The 25,990-nt window shown below is 39.7% G+C and overlaps 4 protein-coding genes across 4 annotated transcripts; 2 read left to right on the plus strand and 2 right to left on the minus strand.

Annotated features, from left to right (window-relative positions):
• Positions 1-930: 930 nt before the first annotated feature.
• mat2ab (methionine adenosyltransferase 2Ab) lies at positions 931-6,537 on the plus strand. Its single transcript, XM_069683285.1, has 9 exons — positions 931-1,152; positions 1,911-1,988; positions 2,084-2,206; positions 2,302-2,414; positions 2,539-2,682; positions 2,773-2,991; positions 3,082-3,264; positions 4,022-4,155; positions 4,755-6,537. The coding sequence occupies exons 1-9, from the start codon at positions 1,062-1,064 to the stop codon at positions 4,855-4,857; spliced, it is 1,188 nt and encodes a 395-aa protein (XP_069539386.1). The 5' UTR covers positions 931-1,061; the 3' UTR covers positions 4,858-6,537.
• A 7,206-nt stretch (positions 6,538-13,743) lies between these two features.
• Positions 13,744-16,439, minus strand: cunh2orf68 (chromosome unknown C2orf68 homolog). Its single transcript, XM_069683511.1, has 4 exons — positions 16,217-16,439; positions 15,219-15,334; positions 14,991-15,136; positions 13,744-14,889 (listed from the first exon to the last, which is right to left on the minus strand). Exons 1-4 carry the CDS (start codon positions 16,324-16,326, stop codon positions 14,767-14,769), a joined length of 495 nt encoding a protein of 164 aa, XP_069539612.1. The 5' UTR covers positions 16,327-16,439; the 3' UTR covers positions 13,744-14,766.
• A 270-nt stretch (positions 16,440-16,709) lies between these two features.
• On the plus strand, positions 16,710-21,749 carry usp39 (ubiquitin specific peptidase 39). Its single transcript, XM_069683584.1, has 13 exons — positions 16,710-16,859; positions 17,157-17,235; positions 17,336-17,430; positions 17,510-17,646; positions 18,062-18,214; positions 18,293-18,518; positions 18,620-18,694; positions 18,951-19,018; positions 19,122-19,310; positions 19,517-19,659; positions 19,844-19,979; positions 20,104-20,190; positions 21,482-21,749. Exons 1-13 carry the CDS (start codon positions 16,799-16,801, stop codon positions 21,533-21,535), a joined length of 1,503 nt encoding a protein of 500 aa, XP_069539685.1. The 5' UTR covers positions 16,710-16,798; the 3' UTR covers positions 21,536-21,749.
• Positions 21,750-21,835: 86 nt separating this feature from the next.
• Positions 21,836-25,495, minus strand: sftpbb (surfactant protein Bb). Its single transcript, XM_069683585.1, has 11 exons — positions 25,351-25,495; positions 25,064-25,116; positions 24,520-24,594; positions 24,106-24,228; positions 23,868-23,999; positions 23,690-23,770; positions 23,412-23,595; positions 23,163-23,305; positions 22,881-22,961; positions 22,475-22,585; positions 21,836-22,242 (listed from the first exon to the last, which is right to left on the minus strand). The coding sequence occupies exons 1-11, from the start codon at positions 25,400-25,402 to the stop codon at positions 22,204-22,206; spliced, it is 1,074 nt and encodes a 357-aa protein (XP_069539686.1). The 5' UTR covers positions 25,403-25,495; the 3' UTR covers positions 21,836-22,203.
• Positions 25,496-25,990: the final 495 nt, after the last annotated feature.

Here is a 25,990-nt window from a genome sequence, read left to right on the forward strand (position 1 = left end):
AAATCCCTATCCTCTGCTTGTCTCTCGGCCGTCCAGTTTTCATTTTGTTGCAAATGTATTTTCAGGTTAATGTAGTCGTTCACTGGGAAAGTACATACTCTGATGTTCTCATGATAGCTAAAATTAATATAACTTATCAGATGAATTACACCAATGTTGGTTTTATATCACACTCTAATAAAGGTTTCTGGTAAACATTATCTGTTGCCCAAGTACACTAAATGATAGATTACATCACACACAACAGCAGGAGGAGCCTTATACAAGATATCACACATAACGCAATCGCCCCATTATATGGCCAATTCTGCATCTACAATAGAAGGAATCAATACTAATACTATGTTTTTAACTTTAACTTATTTTTGTTTTGTTTTGCAATGTCATCTGGGTCACCCCTAACTCCTTAAAGGAGATGTTTTAGGTTTAAGGGTTGATGGAAATTTGGAGTTTATTGCTTGTGTTCCAATAATGGTTTAGGGATGGCATGTATAAAGCACTGACTGTATCAAGGCTGCAGAAAATATAAGTGGTTGTTTAAAGATGGATGTGGAGAAGATTCAAATTCAACTGTATAAAGTTAGATCTAACAATGATGTGCATGAAACTACAACTTCTTTAAAAAGCTTCAGAACAACATCTACTGATCACTGTTTCTCATCACACCCTCTGTCTGGCACTAAGACACGCGCACTTGAGATGAGGTAATTAAGGTAAAAGATGCTGATGGGACAAGACTCTTATCACTGTGACATTTTGTCAACACATGGTCGCCGTCTGTTTGCCAAACTGCAGTGCATTCCTTGTTACAGTACGGTCCAACCCCTCGATAGGCTCAATGGTATGGTCCACCTCCTCGTGACGTCAGAGCGTCTGACTTCATAGGATAAATAGTGGAGCTCTGCGCCATGAGGCTCAGGCTTAGGGATCAATACACAGAGAAGCCGGGACTGTCCTTAACAGAGCAACGCCGAGGTACTTCCAGTGAGAAGAATATAGTTAGCTTGTTATCAGCGTCATAACATTTTAGCATTTCATACCAGCAGCCGCCGTTAACGACAATGAACGGACAGATGAACGGTTTTCATAACTCCCTCATTGAAGAGGACTGCTTCTTGTTCACCTCAGAGTCGGTCGGAGAAGGACACCCCGGTAAGACCCGACACAACATCCTTTTATCAGCCTGTCTGGTGAAGTTATATAAACCCATTACCGTTTTTGATATTGGCAGCTCGTGAAATTAATTTCGCGCTTCACTTCAATTAGAAACAAATGGGAGTAGACACGATTAAAATCGGAGCGTTACGGCCTCTTCCGCTACTCGAATGTAGCTGGGCCGGTTTCAACAGCACGCGCTACAAGCTAATGTTAGCTAGCTAATCTTTGCAGACGGGAAGGATGATGTTGCGTGACTTGTCTATCTACAGATAACCTGCCAATGTTGGTATGGCGCATTGACAATCACCGTAAACGGTACTTCAATGCTCGTCTCATTACTAGATTATCTGTTAATCTTAACCGGTTAACGTTAACATTTGAACGTGCCAAAACGTCGGGACTATTATTGAGGCACGCGATACACAATGACTTGTAAAGTTAATGTTATCATTTAGCCACATTGAAAGGGTACGATACTGAGTGTTTACTTGTATCCTCTGCAGACTTAATAGTTTAATGTTTAGGATTTTATCATTGCCTTCCAGTCGCCGGTTAGTTGCGCGCGCTCATTTCGTCACCACATGTGCACATGCTGAAATGGCGACTGTGGTGAAGCTCAGAGCCACTCCCACTGAGCACGATCCGGACTGATGGCGCTAACGTGCAACAGTTTACATTCAGGCCCGATATTAGTGTTTACCTGCGGTCCGTTATTGATGCATGTATTGAATTGTGGTGTTCTTGTTTTTCAGACAAGATCTGTGACCAGATCAGTGATGCGGTTCTAGACGCCCATCTCAAGCAGGATCCCGATGCCAAAGTTGCGTGTGGTAAGAATTTCCCTATGTGTATTTTGGCTCTCATCAGATGTTCTTATTGACAAATGAGTATAATTTATTTCTTGCATTTGTCTTGTGTAACGCAGAGACTGTTGCCAAGACGGGGATGATCCTGTTGGCTGGTGAGGTGACATCACGTGCCACAGTGGACTACCAGAGAGTTGTTCGCGAAACCATCCGCCAAATTGGTTATGATGACTCCTGCAAAGGTGTGGTTTTTGTTTTTTGTTTTAATTATTTATTTTCACATGACATTTTTTTTTCTACGTTTTTTTTATTCTGCTAATGTGGTTTTCCTTCACAGGCTTTGACTATAAGACATGCAACGTTCTTGTTGCCTTGGAGCAGCAGTCTCCTGACATTGCTCAGGGTGTTCACATTGACCGTAATGAGGAGGACATTGGAGCAGGGGACCAGGTCAGTAGTGGATGTCAACATTTTGTTTTGCCACGTGTTTTCTGAAGTGAGATTGCTGATATTTTATGAACCTAAATAGAACTTGAGCTTTTTCAACACTGAGTAAACTCTTCCTTCTCTGCAGGGCTTGATGTTTGGATATGCAACTGATGAGACTGAGGAGTGCATGCCTCTCACAATTGTCCTTGCCCACAAGCTGAATGCTAAGATGGCTGAGTTGCGTCGCAATGGCACCCTTCCCTGGCTCCGGCCAGACTCAAAGACACAGGTAGGGTTATCACACTTGCTAATTATAAACAGTTGTAAATAGTTTTTGTTGGTGGTACGAACTCATTTATTTTCTCATTCCTTATTACAGGTTACCGTCCAGTACCGTCAAGACCGTGGTGCTATGCTTCCAGTGCGTGTGCACACTATTGTCGTCTCTGTTCAGCATGATGAGGACATTTGCCTGGAGGAGATGAGAGATGCCCTGAAGGAGAAAGTCATCAAGGCTGTGGTTCCATGCATCTATTTGGACGATGACACCATCTACCACCTGCAGCCAAGCGGGCGTTTTGTTATCGGAGGCCCACAGGTATATGTTGGAGGATGTTGCTACAAGCAGCTTTTAACCTGTTAGTCATTACCTGTGTAACCGGTTCTTCCATAACTTCTTTCCGCACAGGGTGATGCTGGTCTGACGGGGCGTAAAATCATTGTGGACACCTATGGAGGCTGGGGGGCCCACGGCGGTGGTGCCTTTTCTGGCAAGGATTACACGAAGGTGGACCGCTCTGCTGCTTATGCTGCACGCTGGGTGGCCAAGTCTCTGGTGAAGGCTGAGCTCTGCAGGAGAGTGTTGGTCCAGGTTAGTGTTGCGGTCAATTCACACTAGGAGCATGGCATGTGCGCGATGGCAGCGGGACGTCTTAATTTTCATTTTAAATGCATGAAAACAAATTGCTCTTCACACTGCTGTGCTGCTCATAATCTAGAGAATAGGAGGCTCTCCTATTTTTACCGCAAGCTGCACACGTTTCTCGGCAATGTAGTTAAAGTCACAGGCATGGAGTATAAAATATGTCAACACGTCTGGTGTGCATTTTCAAAGTAAAAGCCCGATCTGGAATTCGGACTCCCCTCGTTTGTACACAATGCTTTTTATTTTGCTTAAGTGTTTCCCGGGCCGTTGTTTTTTTTCTTAACTTTATTTGTATATTTTGCAGGAAGTTATTTGATTGTTAAAGTCACTCACAGGCTCCTTTTTTGCGGTTCCTGCTTAATATTCTTTGAAATAAAAACGTAGTCATAAGTCTCCCGCAGGTCACAAGGACATTATGTCAGTAAAAAATAAATATATATAATAAATCTAAATGACATTTATAAAGCGAACTTATTCAAATTGTTTACGGCCTTTATAGCGGGAAAAACTCATTTAAAAAGACAGGGCTGGCAGGATCAGCCCAGTTGAAGCAGGAGCAGTCACGCTCTGCTCACGCTTCCATGCTGAATGAGCCCTTAGCCCCTATGTCTACATTTTTAGTTAGCGGGCTCTGATGGGCTTCTAGGTTGTTTATCTATTTATACGCTTGATATATTGAGTATGTTTTATTGTGTTGTATTAGGTGTCTTATGCTATTGGAGTTGCCCATCCCCTCTCCATTTCCATCTTCCACTATGGGACCTCAAACAAGAGCGAGAGGGAGCTGCTTGATATTGTGAAGAGGAACTTCGACCTGCGTCCTGGAGTCATTGTCAGGTAATGTATAACCTCTGAAGCCAACTGCTACTTAAATGAAACCGCAGCTTCTGGCTCCCTCCTGTTTCCTGTGCCTTAGTTTTGTTATGCTGCCCATGATTTATACTTAAGTCTGTTAATGCATTGTAAAACTCAGCCAATACTATGTTCCTGTAGCTACAGCTAGAGTTTGTGTTTCTGTGATTGAAAGCTGGGAGTTAACCTCTTTCTACTCAATTACATGGCGTAGTGTTGCTAATTGCACATTTGGGCATTATTGGAGTCAAAAGTCTCTATTTGTTAGACATTTATGACATCTGAATGATAAAGCCTTGTAGCTCCGATAGATATGTGTATTTTTATTAAACTCGGATGAGTGTGGTTTCCATCTGCAAGCTGCAGTCGTCACACTGCTCAGGGAAGAGTTTGGTTGGTAAGTGTCCAAGTGTCACATGATTTCCTCTTCACCATCTGGTGTAACAAACCTCTTGGATTTTTTGTTTTTGTGGCTCTTGACACTCCCACCGTCAAATATGAGCGTTATGCTTGTGTGAGTATGATGTGTGCATTGAACGTCGCTGGGTGTGACTGCTGCTAAATTTGTTGATTATGTATTCCAGGGAGCTGGATCTGAAGAAGCCCTTGTATCAGAGGACCGCAGCCTATGGCCACTTTGGCCGAGACGCCTTCCCATGGGAGGTGCCCAAAAAACTTAAGTACTAAACCTGTTAAGCTTTTCCCCCCAGGCCTGTTGGTGTATACTACAGAGAAGCCTCCAAGGTTCCGGGGGTGAAATGCGCTAATCTCTCATAATGGCATCATTTTACACATGACTCCCTTCCTCACTCACCTCCCTCCTTTTGTCTTGTTACTGTTTTTCTGCTCGTTACAGTTTCACACTGGGTCATAGGAGGCATGCCTCAGATACTTGATGTTAAAAGAACTGGATGGGTTCCATGAACTCATGCACCATAGTACATCATGTTCCGCCCCGGCTTGAGCTTCCCCTGCTTCTCGTTGTGATAGACCCTGGATAGTTGCGTTCAGTCGTTCTCCTTTCAGCATTCCACACTGTTAATATCGTCAGTCTTGTATTCAGTGTCATGGCGGTAGCATATTAGGCTATATGCGATACCCCTCTTAATTTACTGGTGCTACTGATGTTAGGAGTCTGTGCAACATCTAAAACTTTTAAAGCCCAATTAGGAGCACAACTTGATCGGTGGAGGGTCCTCTGATCTGACTCCTTCTGAAAAAGTTAAGCTTCGTTCTAAACATTCCTCCTTCGTCCGTCTGGTATTATTCACTGACCCAGTGTTCTTATCCTTTTTGTTGGCTTTATTCCCTTATCTCTGTGGAGGATGGTAGAATGGCACAATTAAAATTCAAGGGTTGTTGCCGTTTTCACAAAAAAAATGCTATGCATTGCAGGCTAAGGGGTGAGCCAAATCCTAAATCAAGCTCTCAAATGAGCGTTAAGCCTCAGATGCCCCTACAGACCTTTGCTGTTTTCTGACGTAATACAGAAAAGTCAGAAGCTGCTATGTCACTGCTCTGGTCTGCAGAGGTGTTGGTAATACTTGATGAAAAATTGGATTGTTTATGCATTGAAATTCTATTTTAAGTGAGTCCTTTTTTAAATGTAGTTTCACTCGCTTTTTTATGGTTTGAAGTGACTAAAGGCCCTTTTGCTCCTTAAGTACATTGATGGCAGGTGTAGCTACAGAGAAACCTGGTTCCCATCTTTAGCCTTAAAGGAGTGTGTTCTTTGCCACAGAGTCTTGTTGGCTAGGACTTTAACCTCAACACTATTTATTTGTTCTCTGAAACTCGGCGTGGATACAGAGAAGCCGAGGTTTCAGAAGGCAGCTTTAATCTCATACGGTTACTGAATCTTGAATTCCTTTCTGACTTGAGCATTTTTCAGTGTTTGGCTTGAGGCTCCAGAGTGTTGTACAGAAAAGCTTTGGTCCGCCCTCGCTGGCTACTGTCAATGACTATTTTACAACCTTTTTTATTTTTGGACTGTAGATCTTATTAGGTGGACTAGTGTTGAAATCCCATGAAAATGTCTGGTGCAATTCTCTGGCTCTTTCCTATCCTCATTAATGGGATGGCAACATTTGGTTGGTGTAGTACAGAGAAACCAGCCTTGTTTACATGGCCATCCCATGGGTGGAAAGAGTTTCAAGTTTTGGTTTTGTTCCCTTTTACTACTCGAGGTCATCCCGTTGGCTACAGTAAGTGTAAGAGTGCCTTTTCTATTTCCTCTACTCCCCATTTGCTTTTCTCCCCTCTGCCAACATGCATCCAACTACAGAAGGAACACGTAGCTCATACTGTATTCTGCTTCATGTCTGGATTGGGTAGTTTCCTTATGCTCTGTAATAAACAACTACACCTTTCAAAAGACTATGTGGTTGAGTTGATTTTATTCATTGACACATGAAATATAATGTTCTCAGCCCTTGATGATGAAAGTATTTTATGATACTACAACAACCATATAAATTCTGAATTTTCAAGATCACCATCCTTGTTACTTTTTAAACAATATATTTAATGGGGGTTTTTTTTAATAATAAAAAGCTTACATGTTAAAATACATAATTCAGTTTCTGCAAATGAATAAAACTGTTAATACATGTGAAAATACAGATGTTACAATAATGACATAAAATCATTACCAACTTCCTGTTTCAAACACTCTATGAACGTCACATGTTTAAAAAAACACCGGCTCTCCTTTAGTGATGGATACATTTTTTTCCAAGGCAACACATGTTGGCAGATTTGATATATTTTGTTTACAGATATTCCATCCTATAGCAATAGTTTAGGTTTAGGGAAACAAGTCTATTTGTGGCGACTCTTCTTAGTAACAAACCCTCGTATAAATTCCAAGAATGCACTTTTGACCCCACTACATTCCCATAGGATATATAAAAGTGTTCTAGTAGCATTTTCATATTGAGATTAAAGTCCGTCCTTGTTACTGATACAAGCAAATGCCCCGTGCTCAAAAGTCAAAAGATCAAGTGAAAGCCTATTTTTTTTCTAGAAGCACAATATGTTGATGAAAACCAACAAAGAAAATTGCATTACCAATATTTAAAAGGTATGAGCCGTCTAAAGCTTTTAAAAATATAATTTTATGAGATTCATTAAATGTTCTGGTAGATAAAGGGTTTGTTTCAAATATGACCTGTCATTGTTGAGCTTGTTTTACTATTCGGCAGAAATGGATTAAAGTTGGTTCTGTTTAATTTTCACATTTTTTTAGGGAACTGACAAGAACGTTAAAATAGCTGTTCTGCAAAAGCCCCCGTAGAGCATCCAGCAGTAAATTTAATACTGAAGGCTCATATCCCCTGTTCATTCTGCAGTACCTCATGAGTATGATAAAGAAAATAATGATCCACTAACTCTTAATGCTTTATTGACTTTAATGTTTTCATACAAAATTATGTTCAAAAAAACACATTTTCTCACTTTGTTCCCAAATATGGTGTGGTTTGTTGATTTTTAAGTGTAATAAAGGCCAATGGATCATTTCTCACACAGAAAAGAACTGAATGGGAGCAGGTTTTAGGGTTGTGGTTGTGTAACATCGCGCTCCTGAACAGGGAGCAGTTGTGAGCAGGGCTCACTGCAGAGTCAAACCAACTCCCCTCTCATCGGCCTCTGACAGCTGCCTCTACCTAATGAAAAGGTCAATATACTTCTTCAGTGGCATGTGTAGTAGCCTTTAGAGTAGGCTAGCTGCCTCAAATTTCCAAGCAGGCAAATCCACTGTTTGCTTTTCCCGTTAAAGCATTTTGGTAGAGACTGTTTTATAAAACGGGGGTTTTGACCTTCTGATATCCTTTCTCACATGATGACCAGCTGAGTTGCATTTTTCTTTGACACAAAACAGCAGGGCACATTGTGACATCTTGTGAGGAATTATTATGGATTTTTTACTTTATCAAGAGTAATAGAAAGGGGAACAAAAACAATCAAATGCTCTCATCACAATTTTAGTTTGGAAACTTGTATTTCCCGTACACTTTTAAATATGCTGTAATGCCTTCATGTGTATTTTGTTGTTTTTCGAGAACTCCTATATAAAATGTTTCCAGAAATGAGTATAAAGCATTTTTTTCTTTTTTTTTGTGGATCAGGATCATAATACCACTGACATCCCTCTGTGTAACCTATGTGTCCTGAGCGAAATTTATCTCTGTCCTCATGACCGACAGCTCCTTATAATTCAACACCCACCCTTTGAGATGAGACCCTGCTTCCAGCAAACCAGTCAGTCATATGCAAACTGCATCACATGAAGCGAGGAGCTCATATCTGCTCTTTTTTACCAACTGAGCAGCTCTTATAACATGTACTGATTACATGATGAGTATATGATTTAACATATTTCGGCACTTCCTGTGTTTTTTAAATTTATAATTTTTGTGATACATACATAACCATATGCACGTAATCATCATTAAATCATTTTCAAAGCAGTGGATGAAACGATTTGTAAATGTTCTTTATTTAATACATCGACCCTTTTTCTTTTCTTTCCCTTGAGAACAAATGTTCTGTACAGCTTGATTCATGATCGACCTTTATCCAGATTGTCATATGTTAAAGTGAACTTTGATAACACAGGTTAGACATAACAGGACAGAACTGCTTACTCAAGGACTCTGGCCTTCAGCAGCTCACGGAACCTTATGCACGTTTGTGGTATCGTAAGCTCAGCACAAAGAGATCCTGGAGGCCTTGGTCAGGTGTAACAAAATAAAACAACTGTTTATGCAGGAATTGGAGCAAATGTGAAGGTGTGATGAAGCAGTTTAGCTCTGCTGCAGTCTCCTTAAACATAAAGTGGTAAAGCATTTTCACATTCAGCCTGACAGGACTATGCTAGGTTCAAAAATCTAACCCAAAGATACGTATCCGGTATGTGTATCGAACTGCTTTCTTTCGAGGTTATACAGCCTGTTCATGACGGATGCTTTATTTGATCTGACAGCACAGAACGAACCGTGGGAAATTAAAAAAGCTATCTGTGTTTTATAGCTACACCCTGCTAAATTATAACATAATTACACAACAAACAAAATCCTTCATCAAGTCGCTTCAATGCCCATCAATTACTCTCCTACCTCAGCTTGACATATTGTGTAATAGCAACATTATTGACCTGACAGATTCGATGCATTTTGACTGTTTGGATTGAATGTGGGCCGTCTAGATGCATGAATTCCCCTGAATGTCTATGTATTTAATCTTAGGTAAACCTAACTACTCTGCAAGTATTAGCCAATATACAGAACATTTATGCAGATCCAACAACACCTCCAGGGCAACACAAACACACCCCAGGGTGAACTAATAACAGGAGATGTGCTTGTTTGTGTAGTGTAAATATTACTGCTCAGAAAGAACACATTCGCACAACATCAGACCTCTATGATAATACAGAATTTCAAGATGTCTGTGCAGATGGTATTTTGTGTACATGCTTTCTTACTGTGTGTACTTTCAAAAGTTATAATGCTGAACAGACTCCTTTATAAGCTGGCAATTAAATGGCTGAATGTAATCTAGAATGCAGATGGGATGTATTTGTACACAACTTTTAGAAGCTGAAAAATAGCTCAATGCCAATAAAAATTACATAAGATGATTAAAATGGGAGGATTACAAAGATGTCAGATCATCCAGTAATTCAAACCAGCTGTCAGACACAAACAATACATCAACGCAGACAAGTTGGGGCAATGCTCTCCAGTCAGCACACGCAGCAGAGATTAGTTATGTGTTGAGTGAACATCTACATTCACATCAGATGAGTTGTGTGTAACGTCAAAATGAAACTGAACTGTATTTGGTCTGTTTTATTTTTACTACCAACAAATTCACTTGATTTACACACATTCCTCTGTAATACTCCAGGATATAAAACTCACTTCTTCTCTGCCTGCGGTGCTTCCATGTGTTTGGTTCACATCCTGAATGAAACTCATTCGCTGGGAGAGATTTTAGCATCAAATCCTGTCCTAGCAAAGAACCTCTGAAGCCTTTTCAGTGCTGAAGTAGTAATCCAAGGAGCTTTTTCACTATAATTAGCTTTGTTACAGTGCCACACAAATCCTACCAGCTCAGTGAATTAATGAATGGGTTTTGTGATCCGCACATGTGGTACATATGGGTCAGGGTCAGATTTAGGGAGACTGGCATTGCATGTAGTTTTTGTCTCCCATTGCCTATGATGAAAGATATATACTTATTCAGGTTTGATTGTATTAGTTATGAAAGGAAGATAATGGAAGAGAGTGCATTTATTTTATGGAGTAAATCTGGAGGTTGCATGGATTTATATGATTATATATTTATTTTTCATACAATAGGATACATGTGACGTGGTGTTTAAAGTGGTTTTAAGAGTTGAATTACAAACTAAATATGCATTAAAAACCTTCATCAATGTGCTTTGTCAGGGTTCAAGTTTAAATTTCCACAATGATTTACCACTAATAGAAAAAATACTTCTTTTCCAAACCATAAAAATCCTTAATGAGATTTTATGACCTTAAATAATTCCTGGATGTCTCCCTTGTCTCCTCGTCAACTCGTTCCACAATTTACTTCACTACAGTTACAGTATTTGAAGCTATTAGTAGTATTCAAGTAACAGCATCAGATGCTGGCCAGCAGACCACTCTGGCTCAGTGTAATGTCTATATTTAACTGTGAATGGTGGAGGGCTGAGCTGGGGTTTCACTCCCACAGCCTTGAATGGGCAGGATCACCTCACCACTGCATCAGTATCGCAGCACTGCTGGAGGCCGCTGCACCTGAAAAGCTCTGCACTGTGATCGTAAACGTGTGGGAAATCGCACCACACTTTGTGAGGCTTTAATATGCAGGTAAAGCCTCAGATTTTCAACGTTTATAAGCACTGCTCCGTTCTCAGAGGACACCACTTGTACTCTGTGTGCATAAGAAACCAAACAAAGCTAGGCAGACTCCAAAACAGAGCATGATGTTGAGACCAAACATTCTTGTAGACTGAAAGATAATGTGTTTGTGTGCATGTAATTTTCTCACATCCGTTGCACTGCACACTACCAAGTAGAGCAGTGAGAGGGTTGGACACAGGTCAGCTGTTTGGTCGAGGTCAGGGTCATTACTTATTAGGATTGGGTGACAGCTGATGCAATACCTCCAGCATCTTGCTACTGCTGCACTTAGAAAGTAAAATTAAAGACACTAATTCCTCTTCCTGATTCAGCACCAAATTAAAGCAAACCCACTTACATTTTTTGACACAAATTGTCCTGCAAAAAGAGTGTTTTTACATTGGGAATAAAGGGTACGTAAGTTTGCTATTACTATGTTTCACTTTTTTTTTTACTTAACCATCTAACGCAAAATGCAAATGAGTGTACTGTAGCCTTGTCTTTCTGCTAAATTGAAAAATTCCTCTTAACTTGGCATACACATTTTCAAATTGCATATGCAATAAAACAGTACGAACCGTCCTTGTGTTTTATAAGTCATGCATTCTGTAGACTTTCTTGCATGTCTTAAAGATTAGAGTTACAAAAGGTGCAACCGATTACAAAGTGCACCTTTAAATCAAGCTGCGTCATTGTGAATTCCACTATTACGCAATTGTGTTTTCAGGAGTTGTTTTGATTATCAAACCGGTATTGAAGCATCCCCAACCCAGCCTAAATTCTACGTATTCTACGTTATGTAACATCCGCCTTCGAAATGTATTAACTCAGTTGAGAAATGTTTGAGAGCCCCGAACAAAAACTATTAAAAATAGGAGTGTGAGACGCTTTGACCCTATTACACACTGAGAAATGTGTCCTCTGTTACACAAGATTATGATTAGTATATTAAGGTAGATTACATCAGATTAGTTGCATAAATAAAAATAAGCAAGTACAAAAAGACTGGAGAGAATTTAGGAAAACTGGGCCCTCAACCTGGGGCAAAGTGTAACAAAGAAAACAAATAAGAGACAAAACAGGATGTAAATATTCAGACAGTAAATATAACTCCATTTACAGAGAGGGCCAAACAGGGAGGCCAGACAAATATTGTATGTTTCAGTGTTTAACAAAGGCATTTTGTTTGCCATGATTACGTAACTATATAAAAGTTTAGCAGTAGCCATGATTAGAAGGAGGCTGAAGCTGTCTTAGTGTCACTTTGAAGAAGGTTTTGTAATCAGAAACGCTGGCAGCAGTGGTGAAAACATTGGGTCTATTTGTGCATTTGAACGCATACTGTCTGATTGACTGATTGTTCAAAAATTGGAACATGTGTTTCAAGGTGGCTACATAATCATCTCCATCTTTTCAGAAAATATATTGCACAGGGTTGGACAACATTCCACTATTGCCAAACAAATAACTCCCAGTCGACCTGTCACAACAGGTACCTCCGTTAATTGAATGTTACAACGTTTTACCTGAGAGATAAATTACAAACATTAGGTTGTGCATTGCATAATAGTGTTGATGTAAAGCAACACTTGTAGGGGACGGTGTGAAGGTGCGAGTTGTGACTGGGTAATTTTAAGCCAATTGAGAAATAGTGGAACAGGATCTAATCGGATGGGGAGCAGAGTAGGTGAAACTGGGGAATGTGTCTCCCTTTCATAACTTGAGTCACATGCTGACTGAAGAATGAGGAGTGAGTCTGAGAAGGGGGAGTGTCTTGCCTCCACCAATAGCATCACAGAGGGAGCTCCTCCTTGACAAGGCTTTGCATAATACTTGGCCCGCAATGTGGTCAGAGGATGAAGTTTGCATATTTTCATGCATTAATGAAAACAACGAGTAAATCTCCTACTGTGGTGTGGATTAACAGCTTGTCTGTTCAGATGTCTGCTCCACTTTGTTTTTTTCCACAGCCAGGCGATGGTAGTGGAACTTTCTGTTTCCACTTTGCAGTACAGGGATGGGAAAAATTGTCTGAAATCGAATCTGTAATCATGTAAAACTTCTTATTTCCACTTTCCACTGTTTCTTATTCAAAGCCATGAATCTATCTCCTTTACATCAACCTCATTGTAGGTCTCAGGCTTGTTTGTTTCAGAGTTTCTGAGGCCATGAATGGACGCTCTTGGCTGGTTCTAACTTGCTCAGTTTGTCCCATGCGGCAAAAAAACAAAGTGATCCTCCAGGTTGGGGATGAGGGCAATTAAATAATAGCCGATACCAAAACAAGCCGTGATCAACAGGAAACTGATACCAAGAAGTACAGCTGCTCACACAATAAAAGTTGCACTGGGTGCTCGAAGGCAAAGTCAGAAAAGTCTCTTAGTTTAGTTGAGACTAATACACTAAAGACTTCCTATCTTGTGTTTTAAGTCCATGAATGCTCATTGCCAGACACAAAACATTCAAGATTATTCACAGCAATGACCCTGAAAATATAGGGTTTAAGTTTTCCTTTTCATTCTTTGGTAAAAAAACAAAAACAAAACAGTAAGATACTGAGAAGATCAACAAAGTGCCTCCTTATGGTCTGGTCTTTTATCAGAATGTAGGAGACATTTTACAATTTACACAGATGGGCAGAAGTCTCATTTGACTAACCAGTTAAAGAAAAGTTGGGACACATGAAAAAGCGGCCTGCAGAGTTGAATCGCTGCTTCATACTGCCACCTGCTGAGGACATGATGACAAACACTTCCCACTGTAGGTCAGTGAGGAATTGGCTCTATCCAAAAACTTTATATATGTATTTCCAGCAATGTATATTTAAGTGAGAAGTGATGTAAAAAGTCTGTAAAAGTGTTGATCTGGTATTTCAACATATCAAGACACTAAGAAAAAACATTCACATTTTATGGCTGTTCAATTCCAGAACTGCACATCCAGACACATTTGGACAATAATAAAGGCTTTATGTGTATGTCATTTTATGTAAAGAGTTGTGCCCTCAAAAAAATATTACAGTATCAAAAATAAAAGTATTTTTTAAACAAATAAAATAAATAAGAATACTGAACACAATGAAATACATTTTCCACACAAACATATGACCATGGCCACATCCACTAAACTCTGGACGACAAAAAAGAAACAAAATTTACTTTTAAATTTCTAAATATAATATCCGTTATAGACTGATATTCCTTCACAGCATTTTACAAAAAAAATCTAAAAATCTTGTTAAAAAAATAGATCTTCGTAAACGCAGGAAATATAGGACCGGTGAAACAACGGAGGAAGGTTAAAAATGGTCTCTGTCAAAGAGAACCTACTCTTAATGAATTTAACTGTTGGAAAGCAACAACAGAGCTTTGTAGGTCCAGTCAACTTGAAGGTGGACAATGTGTCTCTAATGTTACAAGTCAGATCGTGAGGTAACAGTCCAAAGTTATGTGCTGCGTTTTCCCTTTAGAAACAGAACACAGCTATAATTTGGGGTAATTAAACTGGATCCCTGTTGACACCCACTGTACATGATCCCTGATGTACATGAGTCGTCAGTATGCACCCAACACTGTCAACAGCGCTAATGCTTCGTAGGAGCACCAAACTGCAAATTAATTATTGCTCCTGTTTGTCTACATCCCTGCTATCATCATCATCAACTGTTTGAGAAAATTTATCAGCGTTTGTCTCGTCTTTTGTCAATTTCCTTTCGAATTCGTGTCTCTAGAGCTGCCCTCATGGATGAATCCAGGATGTTCTTTTCTGCAACACGCTCCACCACCTTCTCAGGCTTATCCTCCTTCAGAGAGTGAAAGAACAGGAGTGAATTAAGAACAGTCAATCAGAAGAGTTAAATCAGTCAAAGAGCAGGAATGATCAGTCAAATGACTGCACATTAACCTTGTGCACAAGAAAGGATGTAATGGTGCCAGAGTCAGCCTGATAATCGAGCCAGAAGAGTTCAGTTCCATGGGTCTCTGTCTCTGTGCTCGATCCACTCTCATTCCACTCTTCAGCTTCAGCACCGGCGCCTGGCTCTGATCCATCTGGAAAATGAGCACACACATGCATACTCTCTTCACTGTTATACAGTTGCGGCCTAAAGTTAACAGAGCTCATCATACATACGTCTGCGTCGGGGATGGTACACTTGGATATCAGGCCGACGGGGTCGTCTTGGGGTTGTGGTGTGCCTCCGCCGCTGAAGCTCTTTGGCGTGCTTTACCTCCTTATCATAATCATCTCTTCAAAACACAAGCAATGAACATTTTGTTATTGTTTGGAAAAGCACAATGCAAGACTACTTTTAAATAGGACATGCAGTAAAACATAGATCTGAACTACTAAACAGGTTAGTTTTAATAACAGCATTGAGATCATCTTTGATACTGCATGTTGTCAAATGATAAGTCACAACCTGTTTCCCTAAAACAAACAAACAAACAAACAAACAAACACAAATACTGTTTTACAAAATATAATAACGAGCCTAAGGTTGGGTTTAAACATCTTCTTCAGACTCCATTCTTTTTTACCTTCTTAAACTATAGTGAAAGTATACCAGCTAAATATTTGTTCATAAATTTTTACAGAGGCAAGTAAAGATTGACTCAAATGCATCATTCTCTTCATGTTGCGGGTCTGTGTCAAACTTTTGCAACCAACTCAAATAATGTAATTGTAGTTTGAAGATCATAACTTACATACTCTTAGAAATCAGACACAATAACCAATCAGTATTGTTAAGGGGGGAATATATGGCGTCTTTAGCATAAAAAATAAGTGGTAAGGGATTCTTTCCATTAATGTACCTCAGTAATGCATTGTGTGATAAACATGTCAAGCCAAATCTCTTCGTTTTTGCAGTAAGAGGTTATGTGTTGTTTTGCCTCCAGTGACATAAATCATGGATAACTTTGGTATACAGGCCTGTGCTACCTCACATTATATTCACATTTGAAGCCTAAATGTCAGCGTATTAGCCATTTCCTGCCCTGCCAATGAACCTTTGTTTACGACCAACCAAATTCTAGATAATGTACGGTTGCAGCTGTAGGTAATGTGTCGATGTGTTATTAGCTAGCTAACTGGCTACAGAAGAAGCTAACGGTAGTTGAGGAAGTCACCTAGCAATCTGGTTCCTCCGGATATGGTGCAGGAAACCGTGGCTCATATCCAAGCGGCCCCCTGGTTTGTATTTCAGCTCATTCGATTCGTCGTCCCCTAAAATATCCATTTTATCAAACAGTTCCAGTACGGTTACAGAATTTGCGAGCTTATTACGCTAATGACTGCAACAAGTTGCAGCCTGATCCACAGACACTGACAAAAAGCTACATGCTAGCTATTGGTAAATTGTTGTCCAACTATAACTAGCCCGGAGTTTACAAGTAGAACCACCTAAAGAAAAAAAAAGAGAATACTCATAAAATATCACAACACAGAAAATAAACATGTTCCAAAAAACTCAACAAAAATATTAAGCTATACTGTCACGTAATCTCATCACACTCGTTTTGCCATTATGCAGCTCAATGAGTGATGTGGATAGCCTTTAACTCCGGGTAAGGTTTTAGTCGGCTAGCTGGCAGTTGGGACGTACAACCACCGCGAGTTTCGACGCGCACGGTGCTTGTTCCATTCATCAATTCCAAACAAAGTTTTACCGTCTTATGTTTCGACATTAAGCCCACAAGTTAACTGCTGTGATGGTTTCTGTGAAGCGAGAAAGAGAGGCTGAGGTGGACGATGATGACAACGAAGACAGGGGTAAGTTAGATAACCTCCAACGTATCGTCTACGTTTGGTTAGCCGATAGCTAATGTAACTATGAGCCAAATGATAGTGCTTTCGTTCTTGCTTTCATGAGGCACAAACAAGTGGGACAACATGTATCACTACTGTATAGTTTCAACTGGCTAAAATAAACTTCCGTGCTTCTAATTCACTCCATGTATCTAATTAACCATCTCTCAATCTCAAGGCTAGGTTGGCTAGCATGTTTAGCTAGCTTATATTCAACCCTCTGGTTTATATATGTTCGTTTTGTTCCCCTTTCTTTGGCAGTTGCACCCAAAATAAGCCGAGGGCGTGTTATAGAAGACCGGAGAAGCCGTCACTGTCCTTACCTTGACACTATAAACAGGTAGGATAACTTAAAATGTGGTAGTGCTAAATGCTAGTTAGCCCCGTGCTCCAAAGCCCTGCAGCTGATTCCTAGCCCGGCTGGTTTTGTTTTCCTGCAGGAGTGTGCTGGACTTTGACTTTGAGAAACTCTGCTCCATCTCCCTCTCCCACATCAATGTCTATGCTTGCCTTATATGTGGGAAATACTTTCAAGGTAGGTAGCTCATCTGACATTTACCACGTATCCAACATCTTGTTCTTTGACTGATATACGTATGTGGGCTTCCTTACAGGTAGAGGTCTGAAGTCCCATGCTTACACTCACAGTGTGCAGTTCACCCATCATGTGTTCCTGAATCTGCACACACTGAAGTTTTACTGTCTGCCTGACAACTACGAGATCATAGACTCTTCACTTGAAGATATCACTGTGAGTTATGTCCTTGTGTTTCAGAATCATTTCATGTTATTGTTGTACTTTGGATAACAGATGTTTAATTTATTTTAATGGGTACCACTGTCATTAAAAAAACAAAAACAAACTTATATTCAACACCAAATGTTGGTAGGGTTAGAACTGAGAGGCTGTATATCAAAGTGTTAAAACTAGTTATGGCTGTATCACAATAAGGCTGAAAGACAATCTGATCTTGGTCTAAAGTGTTGCATCTCTGTCAAATTATACAAGATGATTCTCCATTGTGCACTGACAGCACAACTTAAATACAGTTCTTTAAGCATAACCTCTCATACTCAAAGTCTGGCATGTCATTATGGAGGTGCTAAATCGGGAATACTGTACTGTACGAACGGAACTTTTTTACACTTTCTCACTTTCTTCTCAGTATGTTCTGAAGCCGACTTTCACCAAGCAGCACATCTCAGGGCTGGACAAGCAGGGAAAGCTTTACAGAGCCTACGATGGTACGACCTACCTGCCAGGCATTGTAGGGCTCAACAACATCAAAGCCAATGACTACGCCAACGTGGTGTTACAGGTATTTATAACTGCAACAGTGAACCTTATCTGGATAAAACATTCCCAATGTTAAATGTGTATTTCACTCCCTACTTAGGCGTTTTCCAATGTTCCACCTTTGAGAAATTATTTCCTGGAGGAAGAAAACTACAGAGGAATCCGCAGGCCACCGGGGGACATCATGTTCCTCTTAGTGCAGAGGTTTGGTGAGCTGATGCGCAAACTTTGGAATCCGAGAAACTTCAAGGCCCATGTGTCTCCCCACGAGATGCTGCAGGCAGTGGTGCTGTGCAGCAAGAAGAACTTCCAAATTACCAAGCAAGGTAATGCTTTAGTTGCTAGAATCTGTAGCACTATACTTTACTCTGTATTACAGATCTTACTAGGTCCTAATGGAGCCTTTGTTTGGGTGCAATTTCTGCAGGAGATGCTGTGGACTTCATGACGTGGTTCTTGAATGCTCTGCATGGTGCTCTTGGAGGAACAAAGAAAAAGCCATGTGAGTATGACTTAATAAAATATGTTTGATCCTTAATTGTAACATTATAGTATATTTTAAATGTCTTTAAAATTATGTACAGATCGGTACATTAATGGTTTATGTATCAGAGTGGAAAAAAACAATCAAACTTGGATTCATTTTATATCAAATGTGAATGATTTTTCCTTTTTTCCGGCAAAGTGTTGATACATTTTTTAAATGTTGAATGTTTATTGTGAAAAATGTCAACTCATTTGTCTTTCTGTCTTTATAGCCATCATTACAAAAGCATTTCAAGGCTCGATGAGAATCTTCTCCAAGAAACTTCCTCACCCAGATTTAGTGAGTTTCTTGCTTGTTTGTGTTTACTGCTACCCCTTAAGTTCTTTGACAGAATCCATTTGTTGTGGTTTTTTCATTTATTCTTATTTATTTTGTTTTCCAGCTACCAGAGGAGAAAGAGGCATTGCTGGTAACAGAGGAGTACCAGGAGCAGATGTCTGAGTCCACTTTCCTGTTTCTGACCCTCGACCTCCCAACAGCTCCACTTTACAAGGATGAGAAGGAGCAGCTTATTATCCCACAGGTCCCTCTCTTCAACATCCTGGGCAAGTTCAATGGCAGTACAGAGAAGGTACCAATTTATTCACACATAGATGTGAAAACCAAATACAATAAAAATAGGAAAATTACTGATTGCAGAAGTGCACTGCAGTTATCTATGAATGATTACCTCCTGGTAGAGTCAGTACTTAAAAAGTGTACTAACACCAACAGCATTCTGTAGATGCTATACATTTCTCTGATTCGTCCACATGTTCCTGTCTCATTTACTTTCAGGAATACAAAACCTACAAAGAGAACTTCCTCAAAAGGTTCCAGCTGACCAAACTGCCTCCGTACCTCGTCTTTTGCATCAAAAGATTCACCAAAAACAACTTCTTTGTGGAAAAGAACCCTACAATTGTTAACTTCCCTATCACGTAAGTGCTGTTCATGTACTGTAAGACAAAATATTTTACTTTGATCCAAGTAAATGTAATAGTCATAAATGGTTTATTTTTACTGGTTAATGTTAGTCTTGTGTTGTCAAGGATGTTTGTATTTTTTTTTTTTATGTATAAATATTCTTTTGTTCATGTTGTCACTTTGTATCTTCTTCATCAGGAATGTAGACCTGCGTGAGTACTTGACAGAAGAAGCTCAAGTTACAGAGAAGAACACAACCTATGACCTCGTCGCCAACGTAGTGCATGATGGGAAACCCACGGAGGGAGCGTACAGAATACATGTTCTTCATCATGTAGGTTGCAGACATCAATTTATGACATTTGATTGGTTTCGGGTGGTAATACTGCAAATTAATTACTTTTGACCAAGGTAATGTTGTGTTGTTGTGGGTTATAATGCTATTTGTGTTCAATCAGGGAACTGGGAAGTGGTATGAGATGCAGGACCTGCAGGTGACGGACATTCTCCCCCAGATGATCACACTGTCGGAGGCCTACATCCAGGCAAGTCCTCCCACTCATTCTGTCAGTGATTGTTGGCTACATACTTTTTTGTAGAACATAAATTCAACACATTTGATCCGCTGATATTCACAGCATACAAGTATGTCTTTGGGATTTTTAAAACAAATTCTTCAGTACAGCTTCTGATTATTTTAAGTGTATTTAAGTTTTTGTGCACTGGAGCAATAGCAGTGAAATGAAATGAGTAGGAAAATAGGCCAGTATTGGTCAGTACAGCTTTTGGAGCATAGATAGCAGGGGTGTCACTATTTTGACTCTAAATAGAAAATCAAACAAAAATGAGCTTTTAGTCAAAAGCGAATCTGCCACAGTATCAGTTGTCTCTCCAACGCCACCTGTTCGGGCAAGTCATAATAAACAAATAGTATTAGAAAAACGCCTTGGAGACAACAACGCACGGCTTTCTGGTAGCCTGCTGGTGCACTTTTGGAGATACCATGGCCACTGCTGGAGGCAGGGATGACACAGAAACAACAGAAAATCCTCCTCACCGGCATGGCAACATTTAATCTTCCCTGTGAGATATGCATCAACTAAGGCAAGGATGATCAAAAGGTAACAGTTTCTGGATCTGGCGGCCTTTTGCAGGTGAGAAAACTGAAGCTGGTGTTGAGAGTGCAGTATAAGTATAAAATTCCACTACTAAGTGTCATTTCTATTTTTGTTTTTTGTGTTTAACGGTGGTGGAATAAGTTAATGTTCCGTTTTAAATGAACTATTTCTATTCGGCCATATGCCCTTAGTCTATGGTAGCTATATCGAACCTGATACCATGTCCTGTCTTTTTAAAGAGGAGTATAAAAATGTAAATGAATGTTGTCAGGGTGTAAAAACAATAATTGAATCAAGGATTTGGAGAGTTGTGACACCCCTTATGGATACACGAGAACATGTTCTTTTTTTATGTGAATTTTACTCACTTGTGCGATGGTCTTTTTGTAATGTGTAATGTATTCATATTTTCTTCACTATCAGAACCAACCTGCTTAAGAAATGTTATAAAGTCTGGTGTTTTTGTGGTTTTAGTTAACATAAACACATGAATCAATCCTTACAATTTGGTGAAAATGTCAAATGTAATGATACAGATTATCCAGAGTTTCAATATCAAATTCTAGTGTTAGCAGCTTTCTTAACTTGTATTAGTTAGTTCTTCTTTCATACCAGATATTTGGGTCTGTTTGTAAAGTAAAAATGGTCTTTAAGCAAGAAGTCATTTTTAAACTAATGTTGCTCATTTAGCTAACAAATGTTTTTTCTCATCTCCTAGATCTGGAAGAGACAAGGGGGTGATGATGACACAAACAACCACACGGGGGTGTGAGTGAGCCAGGACTTTCCCTGAGTGTGAATGGCCAGAAGAGCTGTCTCCGTCTTGGAACTGAACTGGGTATTTAATCAATGGAAATAACAGAACATAGAGGCAGAGAGCATTGGGACATTTTCTTTACAGCCACAAAAAGGAAATACATGTAAATGTCTGTTTTTCACTGTTTTATCTTTTTACTTTGTGGAAGTTTCTAAATAAACAAGCTCCAGGAAAAGTGTCTCTGGCTGTGTGTGGAACAGGAATGAAAAAACTATTTAATTTAAGAAAGAAAAGCAATTAGATCACAGACGATCGGTCAGTTGTCCCTATAGTCTTTAATACACACTGAAAGCTCATCTTATTTAATAACAGACAACGGTTTTGGCCATTTCCACATTCATATTACACATGTAGCATTTTACTGAATAACAGTGCACATAACTGTTCGACCCTGCAGAGACTGAGGTTTCAGTCTGAATCCCAGCCTCAGTCTAATGACACTTCATGCAAGCTGGAAAAAATTATGATAAATATTTATGGCTTGATTGACTGAAAAAGCATTTAAGATTATAATCTCATCAAGAGGTAAAACAAAAGTTGATCAGTGCGTTACATTTATAAAACTTTAAGAGTGTAACAATAGTCGTTAAAAGTGCAAATATTTTCAGAGAAGGCCGGTGCTTTCACTGCTTCCACATGAACTTCTCACAGAAGGCCTGGTTCTGCGGATTAAAACAGAAACAGGGCGTGAAACAGATTAAAAACACATTATCACTCTCAACTCTAGGTTACAAACAGTGCAATACAGATCTATTTCTTCTTGAAAGAATAGAAAAATAGGAGGAACAACAGTCACATGGGAGTTAAGTCTGGGTCAGATTCCAAGGTTGTGAAATATATATATATATTTATTTATGTTCATTTCATTTGTTTAACTGAAGAAGAGAAACTTACACCGCACTTCTTGGCAGTTTGAACATCCTTGCACCAGTAATTTGGTCCCCAAGTACAACGATTCTTTCCCAGAGGCTCCACTGTCTTTGAGGCAATGCACAGATCAGCTCTCTGTAGGATAGATGAGCCAAAAGTTAAGCCAAACAAAGCATGATAAGTCTTCTTGGGTTATTAAGTTACATAAAATTTGTATACTGAAGAACTTGTAAATTATGTTAGTGAATTAACTAATGTTTGTACGTAGTTTAGTCAGCATAAGAAGAGAGTTCCTGCAAGTGAGGGTAAAATTTGTGTTTGTTGGTGTGCTTATTTCCACCTCCTCTGGTTGCCATATTTCATATTGCAGTCTGTTATACGCTCTGAAGACACTACATGTGCAAGTGTTTTTAGAAGAGCATATTCTTACTTCACAAGCGTATGGGACGTCCATCTGGTTTCCCAGAACCTTCTCCAGTTTGGAGCCATAGATTTTGGTGAAAGCCTCACACTGAAAAGAGCACAAGATTCATTTATCAGTGATAAAGATGATCTTTTCGTAGTCTATCTGGTTAAGAGGCTATACTGTATATCCCAATAAACAAAAGCACAGAGAAAGGACCTGTTATTATCAGCTGAGTAACTTATTAAAAGTAACTAAAACTGATTGTTTAAGTTGTGAGTTCTGAGTGATATTTAATGGCGGCCAGACCTTGGGGATGGCATTGGGGTGAAGGACACACACAGACTGGAGGAAAGAGGAAGTTTCAGGTTGGGTGGAGTTGGGACCCAGGTGAAGTCGGCTCAGCACAGCCAGCGTGCGGCACGAATCACAGTCCGAGGGGAGGTGCACCTCTGGTTAACCAGCAGAGAGTAAACATGGCGAGGGGAAGTTTGAGGTTCAAGTCAAGCCAATAAACAAATAATGGCCACATTAATGCATTATAAACATGTGACTGACCTGGAACAGTTTGCTCCTGGAACATACAAAGGTGTAAAAGAGTACATATTGTGTGAGGTGCAGCAGACGATAAGAGGAATTCGACTATCTGTGCACCATATTTGTCGACAAAGTCATCACATTCGTCCTTATAGCTCTGTGGTATCAGATCGCACACCTCTTCCATGAGCTTCATCAAAGCATCCTGCAGGAAAGAGAGCCGATAGTGACGTTAACATGATGAGGTTTATGGTGAGGGATATGTGCCTGATGTCATACAAGGTGAAGGAAATAATCACCTCAGTCATATTTTCAGGCAGCAGGGTTTCCAGTTTCTTGATAACAAGCACGCACAGGCTGCAAACAGGGCCGAACACGTCCTGGAGAGAGAATAAGCTGTTATTAACAGTATGAAAATAACAAGAAGTTTCATTTCAACTTTTAATTTAATGTCCACTTCTGCTTTTTCACACTCACATTGGTGTTGGCAGCTGTGCCAAGTGCAAGGCTTGAAATGTCTTCATCAGTAGCATGGTGGGGAATTTTCCGCTGTTCTTCCTCCTTGGGGGCAGCGCAAAGTCCGAACGCCATGCAGGTCTGTCCTGGTTTCTACATAAACGCATATTATGTTGCATTAGTGTGGATCATTGGAGGAAAATGGTTTCATTTTTCTTTCATGTGTCTATAAAGAAGCCTAAATAGAGACATAACTCACCAGGTGACCAGGTGTTTGCTGCAGGAGTTTTGGCAAAAAAGTCTTCACTTGTGAGTCACACTCTGATGCCTGTTCTCCTGGGAGGCGTTGGCACAGAGCGTGTAGAGTTTCATACACAGTCTCCTGCAGATGCAAAAACAGATGTGTTTTTCTACACAAATAGACACCCTCTTTATGTAGTTATCTACAACGTAACGTGACATAACTTCATTAGCCTACATTTATGAGGATTAAAGTTACATATCAACACAATGACTCAATTAATTAGTTTTTTACCCTATCATAAAAGTCCATTTTAGCTTTTACTTTTAATACATCCCATCTTCTGGGCGTTTCCTTATCAACCAATTCCTCAAACAGTGAAGTAAAAGTGAAACGAAACTTTCGCAGTGAGCTAGTCACCAGCGTCCTCACCTTGGTGTCTCTGCTGGAGATCATGTTGGCAGACAGATGGATGATCTGGCTGCATTCTGCACAAACATCCAGGGTCTGATAAGGAGAAGTTACAGTGAGATCATTATTCATGCCTGGAGACAGTCATGTCGACCACGTTTAATGCAAAGATGGAGCGGGGGTTGTCAGTAATTTCCTTGAATTTGCTGATGATAGCTCAAGAGATAATAAATGTGATTACTTTTACTTTTCTTAACATCACATCCGGGTTCCTTTAATGAAACCCGGACAAGCCAATTTCCTGGTTTGAGTACTTTGATACAGAGTACAGTGCCCTGTAAGCACTTTATGAGGTTTTGCTTGATTGTGCAACATTGTGACTGAGATTGTGACTTTATCATAATCAATATACTAATGGGCATAATGAATAAAACATTATTTTTCTAATACAGTTTGGTGTGTATAGTAGGTCATGTGAAACCAACACAGTTCTATAATTTGGTATATTGTAATTTGATAAACTTGACATAACAGTGATAATATAGGAAATATAAGTCAGGCTTACCAGATGTTTCTGTTGGATAAGTGATAAAGGGTCTATGATGAACCTGGACTCTCCTTTACACACCCAGACAGAAAGAGAAACGATGAAGACAGTTATGTAGAATAAAGAGAAAGACAACAACAAACCGGGTTCAATAATGTTAAATATTTAAGCAGCGGACGGAATAAGGCAGTAAAATGTCAAAAATCCCACGTTAACAACCTAATATCTGACAACAGAATAAATGGCGACTAGTCAGGTGACAGTGATGCAGACAATTTAGTCGTCTTCAGTAAATGTAATCTTACCAGGTCCAAGAGACACCGCGAGGAGCACAAGGAAAAAACCGGAGGCTAGCATGATGTAATGGGGCAGAAAACGATATGCAGCGCAGCAGATTTTGTCGTTATTTACATTAGCCTGCTATTTGGGTCGTACCGGAAATACAGATTTATCGTATCACCCAATCAGAACGGCAGATATGATGCGCAGGCGCTCTGGAGCGAATTATTGAAAATATAGGTAATCACTTCCTAATAAAGGCTCCGCGTTTAATATATAAGCGTCCGTGGTATATACGATGAAAAACGATATTATAGTTTCTGGGCTATACTTCCACTTTAGTGTCCAATTAAATATATAATACGCAATCAGTGATTGATACTATCTGTATATAACTGTACTAAAACGTTTCCTTAAAATAACAATTGCTTTCAGTCAAATGTAGATCAAATATACAGATATTATCCTTCTATGAGTGTTTGACCTCTGCCCTACACAGTGTATCAGGTAAAATGTTCCTCCAACAGTCTGTGGTCTTAACAAAGAGGAATGTTAATCTGTGATTATTTTCTTAAAATAAATAGCAGCTCTTTTTGACAATAACAGCTGATGAAGGCTTTTGACTTGACCAATAGATGGCAGCAGAGCAGAGGAAATAACGGAGCT

Source organism: Semicossyphus pulcher, unplaced genomic scaffold (genome assembly GCF_022749685.1).
Source record: "Semicossyphus pulcher isolate SPU_LCO1_2020_fin unplaced genomic scaffold, fSemPul1.0.p SCAF_6, whole genome shotgun sequence".
Lineage (NCBI taxonomy): Eukaryota > Metazoa > Chordata > Actinopteri > Labriformes > Labridae > Semicossyphus > Semicossyphus pulcher.

Bases quoted from the DNA above. Each gene is read 5' to 3' on its own strand.
- sftpbb (XM_069683585.1), bottom strand. From the start codon at position 25,402: ATGCTAGCCTCCGGTTTTTTCCTTGTGCTCCTCGCGGTGTCTCTTGGA. The intron at 24,229-24,519 runs GTGAGGACGCTG...TTGCATCTGCAG, and splicing joins TCTCCAGCAGAGACACCAAG to GAGACTGTGTATGAAACTCT. The intron at 22,962-23,162 runs GTCTGGCCGCCA...TGCTCTTTTCAG, and splicing joins ACCCCAATGCCATCCCCAAG to TGTGAGGCTTTCACCAAAAT.
- usp39 (XM_069683584.1), top strand. From the start codon at position 16,799: ATGGTTTCTGTGAAGCGAGAAAGAGAGGCTGAGGTGGACGATGATGAC. The intron at 19,660-19,843 runs GTAAGTGCTGTT...CTTCTTCATCAG, and splicing joins ATTGTTAACTTCCCTATCAC to GAATGTAGACCTGCGTGAGT. The intron at 20,191-21,481 runs GCAAGTCCTCCC...CTCATCTCCTAG, and splicing joins TGTCGGAGGCCTACATCCAG to ATCTGGAAGAGACAAGGGGG.
- cunh2orf68 (XM_069683511.1), bottom strand. From the start codon at position 16,326: ATGGATATTTTAGGGGACGACGAATCGAATGAGCTGAAATACAAACCA. The intron at 15,335-16,216 runs GTGACTTCCTCA...TGTGTTTTGAAG, and splicing joins CGGAGGAACCAGATTGCTAG to AGATGATTATGATAAGGAGG. The intron at 14,890-14,990 runs GTTAATGTGCAG...CACTCTCTGAAG, and splicing joins CATCCTTTCTTGTGCACAAG to GAGGATAAGCCTGAGAAGGT.
- mat2ab (XM_069683285.1), top strand. From the start codon at position 1,062: ATGAACGGACAGATGAACGGTTTTCATAACTCCCTCATTGAAGAGGAC. The intron at 1,989-2,083 runs GTAAGAATTTCC...TGTGTAACGCAG, and splicing joins CGATGCCAAAGTTGCGTGTG to AGACTGTTGCCAAGACGGGG. The intron at 2,415-2,538 runs GTCAGTAGTGGA...CCTTCTCTGCAG, and splicing joins ACATTGGAGCAGGGGACCAG to GGCTTGATGTTTGGATATGC.